The 23497-nt window shown below is 40.1% G+C and overlaps 1 protein-coding gene across 1 annotated transcript; it reads left to right on the forward strand.

Annotated features, from left to right (window-relative positions):
- The first annotated feature begins 687 nt into the window (after window positions 1-687).
- Window positions 688-1932, forward strand: LOC111024426 (uncharacterized). The gene has a single exon (XM_022302118.2). The coding sequence runs from the start codon at window positions 688-690 to the stop codon at window positions 1930-1932; it is 1245 nt and encodes a 414-aa protein (XP_022157810.2).
- The last annotated feature ends 21565 nt before the right edge of the window (window positions 1933-23497 follow it).

Raw genomic sequence — 23497 nt, forward strand, 5'->3', positions numbered from 1 at the left:
AAGGAATTGTCCAAATATTGGAATCCCAGCATGCATACAAATTGAACATTTCTTTAGAGGTTGCGATATACCGACTAAGATGATGCTTAATGGGGCCGCAAATGGGAAATTTACATCAAAATCTTTCAACGAGATAGTGGAGATTCTGGACCAGCTATCTGAACACAATGATCAATGGTGCTCGGAGAAATCAAAGACCTAATCAAAACGAGCAGATCCAACTGTTGCGTGCTAGCCTTAGATAATATGACGTCTATGCAAAAACAAATTGACACCATCACTCAAATGTTGAAGAACATGGAAAAGAACAATGCGGCTGCCGCATCAGCCCCAGCAACACCCAATCCTTCTCCTGTTTACCAAATAGCTGAATCTACTTGTTATTATTGTGGAGATCTACATCCATCTGAAAATTGCCCTTCTAACCCTTCTTCTATGTATTATGTAGGTCAAATGAATCAACAAAAATTCAATCCTTATTCGAACACATACAATCTGGGATGGAAGCAGCATCCTAATTTCTCATGGAGTGGACAAGGAAGTTCCAGTGGTACGGGACAGAATCAACAGTACAAGTAAGCTTATACCCCACCTGGATTTCCAAATTCACCGGCTTTTCCACCAACTCCACATCAATACAACCAACAGAAAAATTATGTGCAGTCGGCACAACAAAACTTGAGTAAGATGGAGATTTTAATGAAGGAATTCATAACCAAGAACGATGCCACAATGAAGGAATTAATGACTAGGACTGATGCTACCATGAAGGACATGAAGGATGTGAAGGATTACATGGGTAGAAATGACGTTACGGTAAGAAATTTAGAGATGCAATTGGGACAACTTGCGAATGAGGTAAGGACAAGACCCCGGGGTTCATTATCGAGTAGTACAGAAGAGCCAAGAAGAATAGGAAAAGAGCATTGCAACTCCATTGCAACAAGGAGTGAACTAACATACGAAGGACCTCGAATGCCAGATGAATCTTCCCCTAGCCCTTCGAAAGAGAAAGACACACACGCCGTACCTGGCAAAATAGTAGAACCAGAGGTAAGTGTACCGGTTGCCCCACAGGTAAGTAACTCTAGACCTCCTCCTCCCTTCCCCCAACGTTTAGTAAGGAAAAATCAGGACAATAATTTTCGTAAGTTCCTAGACATCTTGAAACAACTGCACATTAACATGCCCTTTGTTGAAGCTCTTGAGCAAATGCCTACTTATGAAAAGTTCTTAAAAGACATAATAACTAGGAAGAAAAAGTTAGGAGAGTATGAGACGGTAGCTTTGAAAGAATATAGTAGTAATGTTTTTAAGAGCAAAATGCCCCCTAAGCTTAAAGATCCTGGCAGCTTTACAATCCCTTGTTTAATAGGAGGTAAAGATGTAGCGAGAGCACTATGTGATTTAGGGGCTAGCATAAATCTCATGCCTTTGTCCATTTTTAAGAAATTAGAAATAGGGAAAGCTAGTCCTACCACCGTCATACTCCAGTTAGCAGATAGATCAATCACCAAACCAGAAGTAAAAATAGAAGATATCCTAGTAAAGGTTGATAAATTTATTTTTCCTGCTGACTTTATTATTTTAGACAGTGAAGCTGACAAGGATGTGCCTATCATTCTCGGACGCCCATTCCTAGCTATAGGAGAAACTCTAATTGATGTTAAGAAGGGAGAACTCAAGATGCGCGTTGATGATCAGAAGGTGACATTCAATATGCTGGATGCAATGAAATATCTGGACGATATGGAAGAGTGTGCAGTAATTAGCATTGATAAGGGAATTACTTGTTATGAGTTGGATGATTTGTTAAATGCAGAAATAGAGGCAGAGTTAGAAGAAGCAGAAAAGGAAGGCATCATAGCAACAACTGCTTTGAAGAAGGAAAAGAGAAAGTCAATTCAGCCATTAAAAATAGAACCACCGTGATACGGAGGGGATTTCAGCAAATAAGCGACCCTCGCCTTGGTTTTGAGAACTAAAAGAGGGATTTGTCTTGTATTTTATTGTTATTTTTTTTTCTTTATGCACGCATTGTTTTTTTTTTTAATTTGATTATTTAGTTTGAATAATTTTGCAGGAACAATAACATGCTTAAATGTGAGAGGTTAAGATGAAAAGAGGAAATTTTGCTAAGAATTTGCCTTGGTGCTAGACGACACAACCATGTCTACTTTCCACCATCTTCAACCACATCGTGATGTTACAAACAATGAAGAAAATGATTCAAGGAGTTTTTTTTGTGACCTCCAGTATTATTTAATTCAATGCATGTTCTATTTCTGTTAATAAATTAGTAGATGCGCATGTTAGGACTTAGGTAGTTAGTTGATTTTGTCTTTTGAAAGCAGGCTATCAAGTCGTGGATATTATGATGTGTTGCTCCGGGCTAGCATTGACATGCATGGAAATAATAAAACTTGCTGCCAGATTTTTGTTTTTGTGAATCATCAAGTGAATGCACAATTGTCTAATTAATTTTAAGCATGAAAAGTCTTAGATTTGCCATCTTTGAGTAGGTTCTTGTTCTTTTCTCATGTCGATGATGATAATTAGGAATATGCATGAGCTTTGTTTTGTACTATTTAGATCAAGCTATGACTCATTTGCCACGTTGTTTTAAGATAAACTCATTTCTGCTTCTTTAGTTTTAACCTTTAAACTTTTTACATCTTTTAAGAGGATCATTGTCCTTTAATGGTAAAAAAATTGTACGCACCACCAAAAGTTTTTCACACTTAAAACCAGTGAGGACACTGTCTCCTTCAAGTTTGGGGGAGTCGCTTCCCTCAAGTTTGGGGGAGTAGCGTAAGCAAGCCTAATAGAATGCAGTGAAAAAGAAATAATAAAATAAAATAAGAAAGGTAAGAAAAAGTGTGGAAAAACGAAGAAAGAAGTGGCAAAAGAAAAAAGTGAGAGAAATTTTTGCAAAGAAAATAAGAGCAGAAAGACAAAAGCGTGAAAGGAGAAAATATGTTGCAAGAGAACTTAATGAGAGAAGAAAAGTAAGGAAGTTTGTCTTAACTCAGTTCCCACTCTGTTTGCAAAAAGAGTCTCACTTAGGGATACTCATAATTTTATGGTAGCAACTAGTTTGACTTTGTGCAACTCACTAATCGACAAGCTCGGATTGGTTGCCAGCCTAGAGAATCCCTTGAGTGACTGTCCTATTTTCGAGTCATTTTTGTGCTAGAAAATTTTCATTAAAGGGAGTGTGCATAGTCTCTACTGGATTTGAAAAAGTTTTTTTGAGTGAGACAATAGAAGATTTTGAAAAGCTTTTATCTTTTAAACAAAGGTGGCCTTATGATGATTTTGCTTGAGAAAAGTAGTAGGGATTAGAGCTTTGACGTTCCTCCTGAGACACCATATGAGCAAATTACTCGGCTCTGCTTGATGTTTGGTTTGTTCTTGAAATTTTCATGCTTATTATTGATTTGGTAGTTGTTGTTCTTGCTTGGGGACAAGCAAAGTTTCAAGTTTGGGGGTGTGATAAGTCTTGAATTTTAGGAAAAAGTGTTTACAAATTGTGCATGTTTAGTGTCTTCTGAAATTAAATACATATGTTTCATGCATTGAATCCGGTATAAATGGGACTATTTCTTAGGAAAGACTAGTACACTTGGTTTTGGGATATGAGGAAATATATATGTTTTATAGGGAAAAAGGAAGAAAAAAGCAGCAATGCACCTGCTGCAGATGACACAAAGGCTATCTTAAAGCTAGCAGCGATGCGTCTGGCGCATCTCCAACACTCTAGAAACTTCAGCAATGCGTCTGGCGCATTCTCTACCTATAAATAAGGGCTTTTGTTGACCGAGCAGTTGGAAGAAATCTCAACCCATCCCTTGATTCGTGCAACCAAACGCTGTTAAAGCCCCATTGTAGCTCCTCCACTCAAATACCCAAGATTTTCTCCACCAACTTGCAAGGTTTAGCTTATAAATACCAAGTTCCATCAAGCTTCAAAGGGGAGCTCACTTGACATTTAAAATTCCAGCTTGTTTCCTCTCTAGAATTTACGTTTTTAGAATTTGTTTTGTCTTTAATTTTGCTCAACATTCCTTGAATTATTTTTATTGCAATTCCTTTTTGTTGTTATCATTTTCTTTAGATTTTGGTTCTTGATTTTAATTTAGCTATTATAATTACTTCTTAAACTTAATATGATATTTTATTTCAATCCACTTCTTATTATTTCTATTTTTCATGTTTTTATGAGTAGCTAATTTGCTTTTCCAACCCTCTTACGAATGACTTAGTTCCCATTATTTTAATTACATCTATCAGATAGCACGGCGGTTACGCTCAAATTGCTTATCTTGATTGAGTTAATTAATCTAGTTGATTTTACTTGCTGGTCACTTGTTTAAATCACAACAGTTGAGTTTAATTTTGAAAATGTTAGAGTCAACGGAGTTCATGAAGATAAAATGGGAAGTTACTTAGACATAAGAACTTAAACAAGATCCTAGACATAGGCTCTCTTGTCCATTAAACGTAAGTTGGAGTTTTAATTACTTAGGATTCTTCTAGTATTTTACAGACATGTTTTAAATACTGGCCTAATCTTCTAAACAAATCAAAAGCGGTATGAAATAGGAGTTGAACCAGTTTGCAATTCGAGAGTAAATTTAGTGTGAGACTCTGATAGGTGTAATTCATTTCTCTTCAAACTAGTCAGTAGTATGAGGGTTGGTTTCAAAATTCTATTTTATTAAATTATAAAACGTGCATTTCAACCAATCAATTATTTTTATTCCCAAACTCGATTGCTCATTCCAACAATTTTCAAAATCAATTTTAAAAGAAAACTAGTCCCTGTGGAGACGAACTTGGAATATTTCCAGATTATTACTTGTGACAGTGTGCACTTGCACTCGTCCCTCTTGTTATTAAGCACAGGCGCAACATTTTCTCTGCAACCTTGGCCTTGCCTTTCTTGGCAGCGGCAGCAGCGGAGTCAGGTTTAGACCCCTTACCAGCAGCCTTCTTCTTAAAAGTCTTACTTCCAGAAGAAGAGGGCGCAGACTTGGTTTCAGAGGATGAACCTCGGTTGAACCTCTTTGAGGTGGCAACATTTGCCTCCCCTTCTTGTCCCTTACTCTTCATAAGAGACCGGTAGGTCTGCAGCTCATTTAAGAGCGTGGTAAGAGTGTACTCCAGCTTATTCATAACCGCATTGCTACAGAATGGAAGGAAACTCTTCGGAAGAGATTCCAGAATGAAGCTGACCTGACTTTGCTCGTCTATTACAGCCCCGTTCGACTCTGCCCACATTGAAGTTGACCATCAGGTTGAGAACGTGTTCTCGCACTGAGGAGCCCTCCTTCATGCGGATGTTGTAAATGAACTTAAGGGCTTCATGTCGAGCTTGTGAGGACGGTTGTCCAAACATGCTCTGCAGCGAGTCCATGATCTCCTTAGCGGTGACCGTGTCCTCGTGCTTCTTGGCAAGCACATCAGATATGCTCGCCAAGATGTAGACCTTAGCCTTGTCATTGGCCTTGATCCACCTGTCATAGACGTTGCGCACCGCCACAGTGGCGTTAGGCGTAGGAGCTTGAGGACAATCCTCTTGCAAGACGAACCTAAGATCATCTATCACGAGAATAGTGTTTAGATTCGATTTCCATTGTTTGTAATTCTCGCCGTTAAGTTTTTGAGCGGCTAGGAGTGCAATAATGGAAGTAGACATGCTGAAAGTAAAAAACAAACCTATATCATTTTCATGCATTAGCTTTTAAACCCAATCAAATTTTAGCAAAAGTAATTAAGCACCCTAACAAAATTGTTTTGCAACGACGCTTCAGTGATTTAGAGCAACAGCTACCGTAGGGAAAACAGGTACTCCTTCACTGAATTGAGACGTTCTCAACTAAATTTTACACCAGAATAACTCTTATTCCTATTGTTGCGCCTCTGCTTAATAGCTAGAGGGTAAGTGCAAGTGCACACTGTCACAAGTAATAATCTGGAAATATTCCAAGTTCGTCATAGGGACTAGTTTTCTTTTAAAATTGATTTTTTAAACTGCTTGAATGAGCAATCGAGTTTGGGAATAAAAATTGGTGGAATTGTTGGGAACACGAATTACACACGGAAATAATAGAATTTAAAAGGCCAACCCCCTTACTACTATTTAGTTCTAAAATGATGAATTACACCTACCAAATGTGCCCGTATTACACTCAATTTATGCAAACTGGTTCAACTCCTATTCCATACCGCTTTTGGTTTGTTTCGAAGTTTAGGCTAGTGTTTACATATGTCTATGCAACTCTAGAATCCTAAATAAAGCAAGTTCTAACTTACGTTTAATGGGTAAGAGAGCCTATGTCTAGGATCTTGTTTTAGTTCTTATTTCTAAGTAACTTCCCGTTTTACCTTGATGAGATTCGTTTGATTCTAACCTTTTCAGAATTAAATTCAAACTAATGTGATTTAAACAAGTGGCCAAGAAGAAAATCAACTGGATAAATTGTATCAATCAAGATAAGCAAAGATAGCGTAATACGTCGTGCTCACTGATAGATGTAATTTAAATAGATGAACTAAACTTGTAGGAGGGTTGGAGAAACAATTTACCTACTCATGGAATTGATAGAAATTAAAACACAAGAGAAGATAACAAAAGAAATCATTTTAATTAGAATTGGAAAGAAAGTACAAAATGGAACAAATTGAATTGCAATAAAATAAACAAGAGTAATTGTCGAAAAATAATTGAAAACAAAACTTAAATAAAAACTACAAAACTAAAGTAGAAAGGAAAACAAAAGCATGGAAAATGAGATGTCTTGAAGTGATGCTTGGAAGCTCCTTTTATAGGCCATGAAGGTAACAAGATATTGAGAAATGCATGGGAGGTTTGAATCAAATGAGGTTGTAGAGATTTTAGGAACTAATAACAAATCTTGGACCAATTACTTGGTCAAAAGTTGTTATTCCCGTTTTGACAATCTAGGCATCGAATGTGGCCGAAGCATTGTGAAGCTGGAACTTTCAAAGTAACTTGGTTGGCTCATTCCTCTAGTAAGCTAGAAATTTTGGTCATGCAATGTGCCTGACGCATTTTTATCATCAATCTTCACTTTTCCTTACAAAATAAGCATATTTACACAAATTAGCCTTCATTTACCTATAACTGAATTCCAAAGTCCCCAATCACAAATTATGCACATTTTTCCTAAATTATATGCTTGAACATACATTTTTCATCATAATTAACTCCCAACTAAGCATGTAAAACTACTATTTTTAGCCTTTAATCGAGTCTTATCACCTATAAACTTTAGTCATCATTTATTTGGTCAGGAAATTGCTAACTAACTTAACAACTCCCCGTAAGTGTGACCCATCATTTTCAGACCTTAGAGATCTGTCCCAATAATCCCGCCGTAGGGAAGGCAAATATTGGAGCAAAACCTAAGACACCCTTATCCATTTCTGGAGTTGGTCTTGGTTTTGATTCCATACAATAAACCCTCCGTAGGGATGGTCGCACCAGGACGACACGCAGTTCATGTATGAAACCTCACGGTGCAAACCAATGGTGGAGACTGCAGGATGTGTTGTCACACGTCCTTCTCCCACTTACTATGAATACTATCTCCATTCACCTCGATATTGAAACATGCAAACACCTTCCGTAGGGAGGCCGCGCCCAGGGCGACACGAGGCCGAGCATGGAACTCACAGTGTGAATATAAAGGAGAATGTGAGAGAGAGAGAAAAGTATGTTATATATACTTTGTATATCAAATATATACGTTGTATATGACATATTCTCTTTTGCTCCCACTTAGTATTCTAAGACTAGGGTATATTAATTAGATAAATCCTGGCTAAGTGAAATTAACTAACTGAATTTTTAGTCGGCCCAATATAACTATTATATTGGTAGTTGTACAATAATGTTTTTTTCATTAAACACTTTAATAAACCAACGACATTATTGCATGTATATAAAATATTGACTAATTCAACCCCCAAGTCGGTTCCCAGGTAGAGGTGTTCCCTTACGGTCAGCTTAAGTACCTCAACCTAGACAGAACCTTCCTTAGACAGGGTTCCCTTATAGGCAATATTTTATATTTAGTCTTTTGTCATTTCATTTTAAACCTAGTTAAAACAAAATAAAAGACTACCCCCTAATCATATTAGAAGATATAACCTAACGTCTAATTAATTTTAAGCCCCTTTAAAATTAATTAACATAGACCCTATATTTGCATGCAATTCTTTATTATAGATATTAATTTCGATCTACCACATTTTATAACTCTTATAAAATTTAAGAAATTAAAACTATAATCATGCATTGTAAGCATACATCAATATAACAATTATATTAATGAAAGTAATGTCATGCTCAATGCAACTTTATTTCAATCTAATTAATACAACACTTATATTAATCATGAAAATAAAACATGCATTCATACATTATAACATTTATAACTATATGATGCATGATAATAGATACATACTATATATCAAACATACATATTATGCATGTAACCTATGGTGGAATTTTAAAACTATATGGCATATGCAATATGCTTTTAATTTAAATTATACATTCATAATGCATAAAATAATTAAATAGCAAAGTTGGACCGGTTTTTGGCATCCTAAGAAAACAAAAAAAAATACAAAAAATTAAGAAAACGACTGCAACCGCCATCGAACCGCGAACCGGAGCCACGGAAACAAACCGAAAAATACCCGGGACAGTGCCTCGACGCCTAAGGGCAGCGCCGCGGCGCCCAGGCACGGCGCCATGGCGCTGCACAGCACCGCGGTGCTACAGTGCAGCGCCGTGGCGCTGTGTGCTGTCCCCACAGAGCCATGGCACTGATGCATAGCGCCATGGCGCTGTCTACGCAGTCTGCTTCGTCTTCTTCGCTGTTTTCTGCAAATTTTCGCCAAATCTGACGCCAAGAACGACTTTCGAGCGACCCGAACTTACAGAATCAATAAAGAAATACTATGCCCAAAACACCGGGCCCTTACATGATCAAATCAAGACTTAAATTGCAATCTACATACCAAAAACTGGAAATTTTCCAACCCGCAAACCCATATTTCGAAAATAGATAAACACCCACCAAGAACACGGATTTTGATCCCAAAAAATCAGAACATCAACGCAGCTCTGATACCAATTGAAGGGATGTGAATCCCGGAGCGGAAGCAGATCGTCATTCACGATTTTTGGGAAACAAAATCAAAAGTATTAAAAGTGAAAATACAGGGGAAAGACTTGTTTTTCCTTACCTTTGAAGAACTTTTCTTCAACAATTTCCCCTCGAACACCACCACCGAATCTTCCTTGCTATCCTCTTGGGTCTTGGGATCGTGCTGGTGGGAGCACCGTTTGGAATGAGAGGGAGTATTGAGAGGGGGCTTGAGAGAGATTGAGAGCTAAACTTCTTTTGTTCTGTGTTCTCTATTCTTTTTCAGAACTGCAAAAGAACAAACAAAAGCAGTGACGTGGGGAGCTTAACTGCCCACTCCCCTACAATTATGCAGGGGAGTTAAATATTAATAATAATAATAATATTAATATTAATAATATATATATATATAATAAATATATATCTATAATAATTAATTAATCGAATTAATTAATAAATATTAATTAATTATTAATCTAATTAATAATTAATTAACATATATATATATCAAATAATTAACACTTAACTATTTATCTCATAAATAGAATCATATTTTATAGGATTTCTCTCATTTAACCTATAGTTCTAATGTACATCTTATGCACATTATTTTTAACCTATAGTTTTAATATCAATCTTATTCATATTAATTTTATTTGAATCTCATTCAAATAATTGCTCTCATAATATATAGTTTTAATTTAGAATTAACTATATATTATAATGTATCAATATACATATAAACCCTTATGTAATTTGAACAGTTCAAATTCTCCCTTGATCCTCGTTTTACCCGTTATGAGTTAGCAAGGGGACCTAATAGACCTACAGATCAGAAGCTCCAACGATGCGAGATTAATCTCTCAAACTCATTGACCGAGTTAATCAACATTCGTTAACTACGGGTCACTCCACTAAAGACCCCCAGTTGCACTCTTCTCACTACAGAATGTTTTTTCGTGTCCATGGATATACGACCATAAATGACAAGTCAATCCTTCACGAATGCTCGTAACTCAAGTGAAGGGATGTGAATCTCGGAGCGGAAACGGACCGTTGTTTGTGATATTTGGGAAACAAAATCAATTTGCAAAGAAGGAAAAACACAGGGGAAAAATTACATTTGAAGAACGTTTATTCAACTTTTTTTCCTAACGAACACCACCATTGAATATTCCTTACTATCGTCTTTGGTTTCGAGATCACACTTGTGGGAGCGTTTCCGTGGAACGAGAGGCAGCGTTTGAGAGAGATCTTTATTGAGAGAGAAGAATGGGAGTTCTGTTCTCATCTTGTTCTTTAACCATTGTAGAACTTCTGCAAAAAACCAGTGATGGGGAGTTACCCCACGTCACATAACTCCCCACTCCCCTGCTATAATGCATGGGAGTTAAATATTAATATTAATAATTAATAATTAATATAATATATATATATAATAATTAATATATAATTAATTAATTAATCATATTAATTAATAAACGTTAATTAATTATTAATTTAATTAATAATTAATATATATATATATATATATCAAATAAATAATTAACCCTTAATTATTTATCACATGAATAAAATCATATTCTAAAACATTTCTCTCGTATAACCTATAGTTCTAATGTACATCTTATGCACATTATTTTTAACCTATAGTTTTAATATGAATCTTATTCATATTAATTTTATTTAAATCTCATTCAAATAATTTCTCTCATAATATATAGTTTTAATTTATAATTAACTATATATTATAATGTATCAATATACATAAAATCCCTTAAGTAATTTGAACAATTCAAATTCTTCCAAAACTTGATCCTCGTTTTACCCGTTATGAGCTAGCAAAGGGACCTAATGGACCTACAGATCCGAAGCTTCAACGATACGAGATTAATCGGCCAAACTCATTTACCGTGCTAATCAACATTCGTTAACTACGGGTCATTCCACTAAAGACCCGCAGTTGCACTCTTCTCACTGCAAAATGTTTTCGTGTCCACGGATATACGACCATTAATGACAACTCAATCCTTCACGAGTGCTCGTAACTCAAGTTGGGTCAAATTACCGTTTTACCCCTGAGTTACATCTTACTCCTTAAATACCACTGCTCCTCTAACGAACAACCCGATTATGGTCCGACCAATAACCGGAAGTCCCTCTCGGGCCAATGAGAGGGTGGGGCCCCTTGTTCAAGTCCCGGAGTCAACATTTAAGAGAACACTCATCTACTCCCCTAAAGTCGAGGAGGAGTGAATTCCATCTTGTGAAGTTATGTTCCCAGCTCCCCACTCGGTCTCGCCCCCAAAATGGTAGGAATATTGAGTCGGTAACTTGGGCCACTCTCACCCATACAGATCAAAGGACGAGCCCTCACGGGCAGGAGTCCATAACTCACTCAGGATTGAGAATGAGTTGTCTGGTCATCCTAAAAAACAGAAATCTATTAGTTAACGGTGTTACATCTAAAGATTAGCTATTTCGTGGTCCAGTCTTATACAAACTCATTGTATAGGATACCCCCAGTCGCATGTCTCCACACGAACGACCTGGATCGAGTCGTCTGTAACCTTTACAGAGTGGGCCGTATCCATAGTGTTGCCAGGATAAGGTACCCAGCCTTATCCATATACTATAGACCCTTTAGTTTATTCACGAGACATTATCCACTTGTATATCAGGGGTATATCAAACATATACCTATATATCAGGGGTATATCAATTATATACCTAGTATATCAAATATATACCCAGTACATATACTGTCCCGGTTACACTAAAATAACATCGGATGTTTAGTTTATTGGATTTTGGACAATGCAGTGCTATGAATTCAACAACAAATTTATTGAATAAAACTTTATTGAATATACATTTGTTTTTACACAAAATACAAACTACGAGTTTAGGGCAACACACCCAGCACCCCACCCTCACAGCTACCCGAGAGGAACTTCCGGTTATTGGTTGGACCATAACCGGGTTGTTCATTACAGGATTAGTGATAGTTAAAGTCCAAGCTATAACACAGGGGTAAAACGGTAATTTGACCCAACTGTGATTATGAAAACTCTTGAAGGATTGAATTACTGTTAATGGTCAAAAATCGTGGACGCAAAATATTCTATAGTGAGAAGAGTGCAGTTGTGGATCTTTCGTGAAGTGACCGACAGTTAACGAATGTTGCTTAATATAGTTAATGAGTTTAATCAATTAATCTCATATCGTTGGAGCTTTCGATCTGTAGGTCCATTAGGCCCCCTTACTAGCTCATAAAGGATAGTTAAGAAAATTTAGTCTCGAAGAGAATTTGAATCGTTCAAATTTGTTAAAGGGAATTAAAGTTAATTGTATGAGATGTAATTAATATAATGTATGTTCATACATTATGATATAAAGTTAATTTTGAATTGGATTAAAAAATTATGAGAGATGTATATTAGAATTTGATTAATATGTTTAATTAATTTAAGTTTAATTTAATAAAATATGATTTTATTAAATTAATCAAATTAATGGGTTGGTCAAATTAAATTAGATTTAATTAAATTAAATTAATAATTTTTTATAATTAATTAAATTTGATTTAATTAATTATTAGTTTAATTAAATTTGTTTTAATTAAAGAAAATTAAAAAAAGAAATTAAAAGAAAAGAAAAGAAAATGGGAGGATTAACATACCATATGGTGGGAAGTGAGGGAGGTTTTCCGAGTGCCTACCATCAATGGTGGGAAGTGGGGGAGTGGTGAGTGGTGGGTGGGAAAGTTGTGACTTGCCCCTCACTCTTCCTCCATTATAAAAGGGAGGTTCTCCCTTTTTTCTTTGAGTTCCTCGGTCATCGGGTGATTAAGTTTACCAAAACTCTTACGAGAAACCGCTCTTTCGATCTCTCAATCTCCCTCTCAATTATAAGACGGTTCCCACGAACGAAGTTCTTCACATCCAAAGGATAACGATTAAGGTTTTTTGGTGGCGTTGATGTCAATATTGAAGAAGTACCTTCAAGGGTATGTTTCACTAACTTCCTTTTAATCATGCTTATGTCTTTTGTTTGTTGTAATTCCAAAACAAGATCGAAGCATTCGCATTCTCGCGTTTCCGCCGTGGGATTCGATCCATTCAATTAATGTACTAGACTCTAAAGTCAGGTTTTGTTTAATATAAATCTAAGTTATAATAATTTTGAATACGTGTTTATGGCATTTAATTTAATTTTGAAGAAATATGTAGGTACCAAGATTGGTAACATAAAAGAAAAGAAAAAAAAAAAAGATGTTCGTGAAGGTTTTAGACAAAATTTGACCTTTGGCGACGAAATTTGAATTTTTGTCGCCAAAGGTATGGCAACCACATCTAACTTTCGTGGCCAAAGGTTTATGGCGATGAAATCTGATTTCTAAACCCTAAAAGTCAATGGCGACGACCTTTCACGATGGGGTTATGGCGACACTGATAGTGACGAAAAAAATTGTGTCGCCAAAACCTTTTACTGACGATTTTTTTACCTTCGGCGACAATTCCTTCCGTCACCAAATCTGAAAATTCTTTTAGTGACATTCTGTTTTTACTCCAAAATTTTGACCTTTTTTTACAAGCAAGGTTGTGAATGATTAGCTAGTTATTTAAAACGGGACAACAATGGTAAATGGGTAAATTTGTCACTTATTCATCACCTAAGATTGCTTTTATAAGGTTTAAGTTCTAATTTGGCCAATTGAGTTTTTTACATAGTCAATACTGAGAAGGTTTACTCGTTTTTATAACTTAAGAGATTAAATTGAGAAGAGGAAACTTTAGATAAAAAGGTTCCACTAAAGTAGCCTTTATATCGGACTTGGACCGTGGTTGCAATTATTTTAATACCAAAGCTTTGACCTTGACCGTGGTTGCAATTATTTTTGTACCAAAGATAAGGGATTTTCTAATAAATATATTAGCAATAACTTAGAAACTTCAAGATCGATCACTTAGATATAAGTGATTAAGAAGCGCAATCGGTAAAGAACAAAGAGAGTTGCCCAATGCCCAAGCTAAGTCCCGATATTTTCTAGCTAGTTTGAAGTAACTTAGGGCCAGGTTTTATTACATTAAGTTCTAAAAACCAAACCAACAATCATTCCCTTGAATTATTCCTTACCTTAAAATCAGTTACAACTTCTACGATTCTTATTATTTTTCTCACGTGACGGGTGTACACATGCACTCTCATCATATGTTTGGAATTCAAAATCTCAAACAAGTTTTTTTTGCCGTTGTTGAGGAACAATTTGTTTTAGTTTTTTATTAATTTTCTTATCGATTTTTGTAATTGTCGTTTGTGTTCTCAAACATTTTTTATTTACATGAAACCTCCTAGGTTTTTTAGTGTATGAGCACGACATCCTGAAATTGTAAGAACCTATCATAGGTTGAGGCAAGAATAGTGACTTAGAAAACAACGAGAAAAATAATTAGGGAAAGAATTAGTAGTATATCTTGAAATAGAGTACCATCACATTTATGGATGAAGCGCCAACTCAAGATCCTGAAAACCCACCAATTGTAACTAGAAACGGAAATATGGAAGGTCAAGGTATAGGTCAACAAAACAATGAGGCATTTAACTATATCCAGATGGCAGATAACAGAGACGTAGCCATGCGAGAGTATGCAACTAAAGCTTTCTAGAATTTGGACTCAGTCATCCTGAGTCCTATTCCTAAAGCGCTAACTTCGAACTAAAGCCGCTTATGTTTTAAAAGCTTCTAACATTGGGACAGTTCGAAGGCCGCAAACACAAAGATCCACACGATCATTTCAAAACTTATCTTCAAATTAAAAAATGCATTTAGATTGCAATGTATTATTGATGATGCCTTGAGATTAACTATTTTCTCATTTTTTCTTAGGGATTAGGCACGAAACGAACTCATTTCCACCAGGATCAATCATGAAATAGGAGTCATTAGTAGAGAAGTTTCTTACAAAATATTTTTCTCCCACTCACCATGCTGACATAAGAGAGGATATTGTCACCATATTGTCACCATTAGATAGGTACGGTCGTGAACCAATTCATGAGGCATGAGAGAGGTTCAAGAAGTTTCTAAGGAAGCGTTCAAACCAACATGTATTTAGATACAACATTTCTTTAGAGGTTTAGACCATCCAATGAAGATGATGCTCAATAATGCCGCAAATGGTACTTTAACGAAGAAAACCTTGAGCGAAATTGTTCATATTTTGGAGAACCTAGCTTCCCACAATGAGCTATGGTGTTCCCAAAGATCAAAACCTACAACTAAGAAGTAATATACAGTGGGAGTGGGTGTGTTGGCATTAGACACGGTAACTTCAATACATAAGAAAATGGTGACCATGATTCAAATGCTAGAGGAGATAAGCCTTGGAAATGAAAAACATAACAACCACCCCTGTGCAACCTTAATATACTACTCGTTCCCCTGTTTGCCAAATTAATGAACTTATTGTTACTGTAATAATGGCAAAAATTTTTCCAAGGATTGTCCACATAACACATCTTTTGTTTATTATGTAGGTAATGAGAACAACCATAACTTGAACCCGTACTAAAAAATGTACAATTTGTGGTGGAGACACCATCCCAACTTTTTATAGGGAGGTCAAGGAAGTTCCGGTGGATTAAAGCAACGGCATAACCGGAAATACAAGTAGCCCTACGTTCCCCTACCTTCCCATGCAATCAATAGATGACACCTCCACCGCAGCAGTATAATTAGAACCAGAGTGCACCAACGCAGTTAGAACAAAGTAACAATACTAGCCTTGAAAACAAGATGAAGGAGTACATGACTAGAACTGATGCGATAATAAAGTCACAAAGACTATTCAAAGCTAAGCAGAAGGAATGAGAAACCTAGAAATGAAAATGGGACAACTCACCAATGAGGTGAAATTAAGATCACAAGGCTTTTTTCTTCGACATACTCAAGTTCCAAAAAAATGAGGAAAAGAACAATGCAAGGTGTGGTGACTTTGACAAGCGGGCTCGCGTACAAAGGACCAAAGATTTGAGAGGGAATGTTTGTTGTAAATTGTGTTCTGTATATTATGCTATTTCTTTTAATCTCTGGAAATTTTTTTTGAAAATTAAAAAAGGGGAAGTTATTCTTTAAAAAGGATCTTTAAAGGCAATTTACAACCTTCATTCTCTTAAAATTCAATTTGTTTCATTTTCGAATATGGTTGGGGAATTTTTAGAAAATATTTAAATGTTGGGTTGAAAAAACTCGGTTTAGGCACCCTTTCCTTTAACCAAAAAAAAATAATAATAATAAAAAAATAAAAATAAAAAATTATTTAATAGGTGGGTTTAGTTTTAAACGTATTTTGGCGCCTAAATGCGATGAAATTGTTTCTGCTTAAATTTGAATTTGAAATCAATCAAAATTTCATTGTAAAAAAGATAAAATTAATTTCGAAATTAATAAATTCTTGAATTAATCGCTTCCTTTGTAATTTGAGATTTAAATTCTTTTTTCAAGAATTGTTTGTTTTCAAATTAATTTCTTTTGGGATTTTGGGGAAAAAAGATAAATAAATAATATTTTCAAATAATTAATCTTAGTTTTCGTCCAATTCTCTAATAATTTTTTTTTCTTTTTAGTTTAATAAATTAAGGTTTTTATAAAAATTAAAATAATAATAAATAAATAGGAAAATCCTAACAATTAAAAAAAAAAAAAAAAAAAAACCCCACAAAGTCTTTTCCCTTTCTCTTCTTTCCACCACTTTTTCGTGAAAACCGCGTCTTCCTCTTCGTCACGTGTCTGTCCCTTCCTCCACCATTGTTGGTCCTTTGAAGCTTGAATCTTTTTTACCCATGGCTTCCTTAAGTCAAAGTACCTTCCATTCCATCAACATCGAGCACAATGTCGACCTTCCCTATCGACAATACACCCACTTTTTCGCAATTACAGTAGCTCATTCCTCTAGTTTTTGCACCAGCAGCTGTAAGAGGGTGCCGTCGAGTTCAAATTTCAAAATTATCAAGCCCCGTATGAATTGCCGAACGTGAACCCATCCTTCCCCACACATAATCTGCACTTCCAGAGTACTGTATAGCCGCAAATCACAGTAGAATGGGGCAACCATCACAGGATGACGATATGTCCGAAGATGTTTCTCCATCGGTTTAAGGGGAGTCCCTTTCCTTCTTTTCACATGTTTATTTATTATTTTTATGACATTATTATTATTATTTTTTTTTATCCATGGTTGTTTTGGTTGAAGCAGGTTGTTTTTTCTATTTTTGAATGAAATAAAACAAGCATTGTTGAAATTTAATCACTGTCACTTAAATTTGCCTTGAAATATAACGAAAGCAAGATTTCTTTTCATTAAGCAAGGCATGCACACTCTTTTATGGTGTCAAATTGCCTTGACAATTCTTAAAGATTGTATAGATGTTGTTTCATTTTTGTCCGAAGATGTCACCAGCCATTTGTTACTTGGTTTTTTTCAATAAAATATTTTCTCTGCTTTTTTTACTTTTGAAACATAAATTTTGTCAAGACCTTAGCTTGTCATATTTTCCTTGTTTTTTTTTATCATCTATTAAAAAATCTTTTCCTAGTGAGGATATTGTCTGTTTAAGTTTGGGGAGGGGGTGATAACTCAAACTTAAGAGAGACAATAATCCTCGATAGGAAAAGATTTTTTAGTAAATAATTGGATTAATTCGTGCTTTAATATGAGAATTTTTATCTAAGAAGCATGTTAAGGTGAGGAATTGAGAGTGTTTGGGGAAGGGAGTACCCTGGACACGTGGAGGACCCCTATTGGTGCTCCATGATGACTCATGAGTCACGACCAGCTCGGACGCCCGAGATCCCCACCACTAGCGTTGACAGATAAGTATGAGGGCCGAGGTGAGCCTGGCCGAGGTCCGACCTACCGGGAAGCTCGGTGGGGGCCGATGTGAGCCACTGTCAGCGGCGTGATTATCGGGTATAATCGTCGTTCCCGAGATTAGCGGGTGTAATCGACGGTCCCGAGATTACCGGGTGTAACCGTCGCGAGATTAGCGGGACTACCACCCATAAGTAGAGGACCTCACTCCACAATCAGGTATGATGATTTCTGGCTTCGAACTAGACTTGGAATCCGACCTATACTAACTTGATCGTCGGAGTGCTCACCTTTTTGTGCAGGTCCGCCCAAGTGGTCAGGTCGGTCCGGAGACCGGGTTCGAGCTGCAACCAGAAACACACTGTTGTGCAAATCTTTGCATAAACATTTGGCGCCGTCTGTGGGAAACGACTGACCATCTGAGTCATCCCAATTCCTTTAAACCAACGCGCGAGCGAACATGGTTCAACCAGCGAATTCGGCCAATACGACGGATCGAAGGACTCTGGCTGCCAGCGATGCCCACCAGAGGGAGGTCGGGGCAGCGGCGGCAGAAGGGCAAGGTCACGACGACCTGGCAGCGGAACCCCTCCGCAGGTCGGCACGAATCACCGCGCCTGCCCTGCCGCCTGCACACCCGAGGACGTTCAAGGCCACCCGTGGTCGAGGTGGGACCTCTAAGAAGGGCGCCCGGGGTCTAGCCCCGGCTCCAACAAGCGAGGATTTTGATGCGTTCCAGAGAGAGATGGAGGCAATGCGCACACAAATGCGCTCCATGGAGGCAATGTATAACGACATGGTGCTAGCTGCAGGCGCAGGGTCCCGATCTGAAAATCGGGCGACGCGCATAGACGCACGCGAGCAAAGGGGTTCCCACCTCGGCCCGACCGAGGAGGAACGTCCCGAAGACAACGGGAGTGAGGGGTACACTCGCCAGAGGGGAGACCTCCGCGGGCATCTCAACTGAAAGAGAGGCTCGTCTCTCCGAAAGGGGCAGTCGCCATCCCGCTCCCACAGGAGCTCTAACCAGCAGGCTGAATCCTCTCACAACCCCGCAGGGATAATCACAAGGGAGGAATTCGACCAGCTGAGGGGGGAGCTCGATGCTCAAGTGGAGGCCTTAAAGGCCAAATGTGAGCAGAAGGACGATTCACTGAACGGTGGCGACTTGGGAGAATCGCCTTTCACCTCGGACGTTTTAGAAGCACCAATCCCTCCGAAGTTCAAAGCTCCTACCGTGAAGCCTTATGACGGGACGAAGGACCCTAAGGACTATGTTGAAGTCTTTGAAGGCCTCATGGACTTCCAAGCGGCGTCAGATGCAATCAAATGCCGCGTCTTTCAGATCGCGCTTACTGGCAGCGCGCGATTGTGGTACCGGAGATTGCCAGCCAGATCGATCTCAACCTACTCTCAGCTGAGAAGGGAGTTCCTCGCCCAGTTCTCTTCTCGGCACTACGACAAAAAGACAGCGACCCATCTTGCCACCATCAGGCAGAAAGAGGGGGAGACGCTGCGGGAGTACGTTACCAGATTCCAGGAGGAACAGTTGAAGGTCGCACACTGCTCCGATGACTCGGCCATGTGCTACTTCCTCACCGGTCTAGCCGATGAGGCCCTCACGGTGAAACTCGGAGAGGAGGCCCCGGCCACCTTCGCCGAGGTGCTCCAGAAGGCGAAGAAAGTCATCGATGGACAGGAGCTCCTCCGAACCAAAACTGGCCGACCTGAATGGAAGATCAGCCGGGGCAGGAGTGGAAAAGATGAAAGGGCAGATCCCAAGTCCAAAGACAAAGGATCCTTCTCCAGTGGCCGAGCTGAGTATCGAAGGGCGGAGAATGGACCAACCAGGAGCCGACCTTACAAGCGCTTCACCCCAACCACGATTCCAATTTCCGAGATCCTAACGAACATCGAGGATTCTGGAATGGAAAAACTACTCAAGCGTCCGGAGAAACTTCGGGGAGCCCCGGAGAGGCGCAGCAAGGACAAGTACTGCCGCTTCCATCGGGAGCATGGCCACAACACGTCGGACTGTTGGGAATTGAAGCGCCAAATTGAAGATCTAATTCAAGACGGCTACTTCAAGAAGTTTGTGGGAAAGTCCGGGACTAGCTCAGCAGAGAAAAAGGAGGAGCGAAAGCGTTCTAGAACGCCACCTCGGCGCACCGACCGACCTGCGGTCATCAACACCATTTTCGGAGGGCTAAGCGGGGGTCAATCCGGACATAAAAGAAAGGAGTTAGCCCGTGCAGCCAGACGCGAGGTGTGCATCATCAGGGAGCAGGGGCCGACCTGCCCAATCACCTTCGACGGTGCAGACTTGAAGGAGGTCCACCTGCCCCACAATGATGCCCTTGTGATTGCCCCCTTGATTGATCATGTGGTGGTTAGGAGAGTGCTAATAGACGGGGGCGCATCCGCTAATATCCTGTCCTTACCGACCTACTTCGCCTTGGGCTGGACGAGGTCGCAATTGAGGAGAAGCCCGACGCCGTTGGTTGGGTTCTCTGGAGAATCGGTCATCCCAGAGGGCTGCATCGACTTGCCGGTCACGCTGGGGCAGAACCAAACCCGGGTCACTCAAATGGCCGAGTTCGTGGTAGTTGACGGTAGATCGGCCTATAACGCCATCTTTGGGAGACCCATCATCCACTCCTTTCGGGCCATTCCTTCAACACTTCATCAAGTTTTGAAGTATCCCACCCCCAACGGCGTGGGCACGGTCCGAGGAGAGCAAGCCGCTTCGAGGGAGTGTTATGCCGCCGCACTCAAAGGCCCATCGGTTTGCGCCCTCGAAACTCTCAGGGATGGGTCGCTTGAGTTCGAGGCCGACCTGTCGAGGAAGGAGTTTGCCGCGCCCACTGAGGAGCTCGAGCTTGTTCCTCTGCTTAGCCCCGAGAAACGGGTAAGCATAGGAACCAAGCTGGGGGCCACCGACAGAGAGGAGCTAGTCCACTTCCTCAGATCCAACTCGGACGTCTTTGCATGGTCCCATGAGGACATGTCTGGCATCGACCCGCGAATTATGACGCATCGCCTCAGCATAGATCCATCATTCCGACCTGTGAAACAAAAGAGAAGACCTATAAACAAAGAGAGGAGTGATGTAATTGTTGAGAAAGTTAACAAACTTTTGAAAGCTGAATACATAAGAGAAATTTCGTATCCCGAGTGGCTCTCCAATGTTGTATTAGTTAAAAAATCTAACGGCAAGTGGAGAATGTGTGTAGATTTTACGAACTTAAATAAGGCATGCCCGAAAGACTGCTTCCCACTGCCGAGGATCGATCAGCTCGTGGACGCCACAGCCGGGCACAAATTGCTCACTTTCATGGACGCCTACTCTGGGTACAACCAAATCAAGATGCATGTCCCAGATGAAGGTCATACCGCTTTCATAACAGACCAAGGTCTGTATTGTTACAAGGTCATGCCCTTCGGGTTAAAAAACGCAGGAGCGACCTACCAGAGAATGGTGAACAAGATGTTCGCCAAGCAGATCGGCCGGAATATGGAAGTGTATGTGGACGACATGCTTGTCAAGAGCAAGCAGTCTAAGTCGCATCTCTCCGACCTGGCCGAAGCCTTCGAGATTCTGAGGACATATCAAATGAAGCTCAACCCTGCTAAGTGTGCCTTTGGAGTCTCCTCGGGAAAATTCCTTGGCTTCATGGTAAACAACCGGGGAATCGAGGCCAACCTCGAAAAGATTAAAGCCGTGATCGAGATGGAGGCACCTAAAACGCTGAAACAGCTTCAGTGCCTCAATGGCAGGATTGCGGCCCTGAACCGGTTTGTTTCAAGGTCAACGGACAAGTGCCTCCCTTTCTTCAAGGTCTTACGAAAGAAAGGGCCGTTTGAATGGACGGCGAAGTGCGAGCAAGCGTTTCAGCAATTGAAGAACTACCTCTGTTCGGCACCCTTTCTTGCCAAGCCTATGCCGGGAGACAAGCTCCAATTATACCTAGCAGTGTCTGACAGTGCCGTCAGCTCGGCCCTAATCCGGGAAGAGGAAGCGCGGCAAAACCCGGTCTACTACACAAGCAAGGCTATGACCGAAGCCGAGGCTAGATACCCTCAGATGGAGAAGTTGGCTCTCGCCTTGGTCACCTCGGCCCAACGACTTAGACCATACTTACAAGCCCATACGGTGGTGGTACTCACTAACTCGCCCCTTAAAAGTATCTTCCACAAGCCGGAAGCTTCCGGGCGCCTAATGAAGTGGGCGATAGAGCTAAGTGAGTACGACATCCAGTTCGAACCCAGAACTGCGTTAAAAGGGCAAGCAGCGGCAGATTTCATAGCCGAGCTCACACCACCTTCCGAGCTGAGCGGGACCGACCTGCCTTGGACAGTCTACGTCGACGGATCCTGCAATGAGAAGGGGTGCGGAGCCGGGGTCCTCTTGCTCGGACCAGGGGGTGAATGATTTGAGTATGCCTTGCGGTTCAGCTTCCGGACTTCTAACAACGAGGCTGAGTATGAAGCATTTATTGCTGGCCTGCGAATCGCTCGAGCATTGGGGGCCTCTTGTGTTAAGGTCTTCAGTGACTCCCAGCTGGTTGTGAACCAGATCAAGGACGAATACCAAGCCAAAGACACCCGAATGGAGAAGTATTTGGGCAAGGTCAGATCATACCTCAACCAGTTTCAAACTTACGAGGTAAGCCGGATTCCGCGGGCGGAGAATTCTAATGCTGACGCCTTGGCCAAGTTAGCATCGGCGTACGAGACCGACCTGGCCAGGTCGGTCCCCGTCGAGATCCTAGATAATCCCTCGATCTTAGAGCCAGATCTGATGGAGATCGGCGCTCCAGAACCCTCATGGATGGACCCGATCGCGGACTTCATTAGGGGCAACTCACCACAAGACCCCAAGGAGCGCAGAAGGTTGGCGAGACGGGCGGCTCGGTTCGTGATCCGAGATGGGACATTGTACCGACGTGGCTTTTCCCTGCCTCTGTTGAAATGCCTAACCCCTGAAGAGGGCCTGTACGTCCTCAGAGAAATCCACGAAGGAGTGTGCGGCAATCACTCAGGCGCCCGGTCGCTGTCAGCCAAAGTGATCCGACAAGGATACTATTGGCCGACCCTCAGCCAGGACGCCAAGAAGTTCGTTAGAACTTGCGACAATTGCCAACGCTACGGAACCATAATCCACCAACCTCCCGAGCTGCTCACCCCCATCTCGGCCCTGTGGCCATTCGCGCAATGGGGGGTGGATATCATTGGTCCTTTCCCTTTGGGCAAGGGCCAGACCAAGTTCGTTGTGGTTGCTGTGGATTACTTCACCAAGTGGGCCGAGGCCGAAGCGCTCTCCCACATAACGGAATCCAGGGTCACGTCCTTCGTATGGACGAACATCATCTGTCGCTTTGGTATACCACAGGCCATAGTGACAGACAATGGGAAGCAGTTTGACAACGCCAAGTTCAA

This window comes from Momordica charantia, assembly GCF_013281855.1.
Source record: "Momordica charantia cultivar OHB3-1 chromosome 11 unlocalized genomic scaffold, Mcharantia_2.0 BLBB01000011.1, whole genome shotgun sequence".
In the NCBI taxonomy this organism is placed as follows: Eukaryota; Viridiplantae; Streptophyta; class Magnoliopsida; order Cucurbitales; family Cucurbitaceae; genus Momordica; species Momordica charantia.

Excerpts from the sequence above, each read along its gene's own strand:
- LOC111024426 (XM_022302118.2), top strand. The coding sequence starts at position 688 with ATGGAGATTTTAATGAAGGAATTCATAACCAAGAACGATGCCACAATG.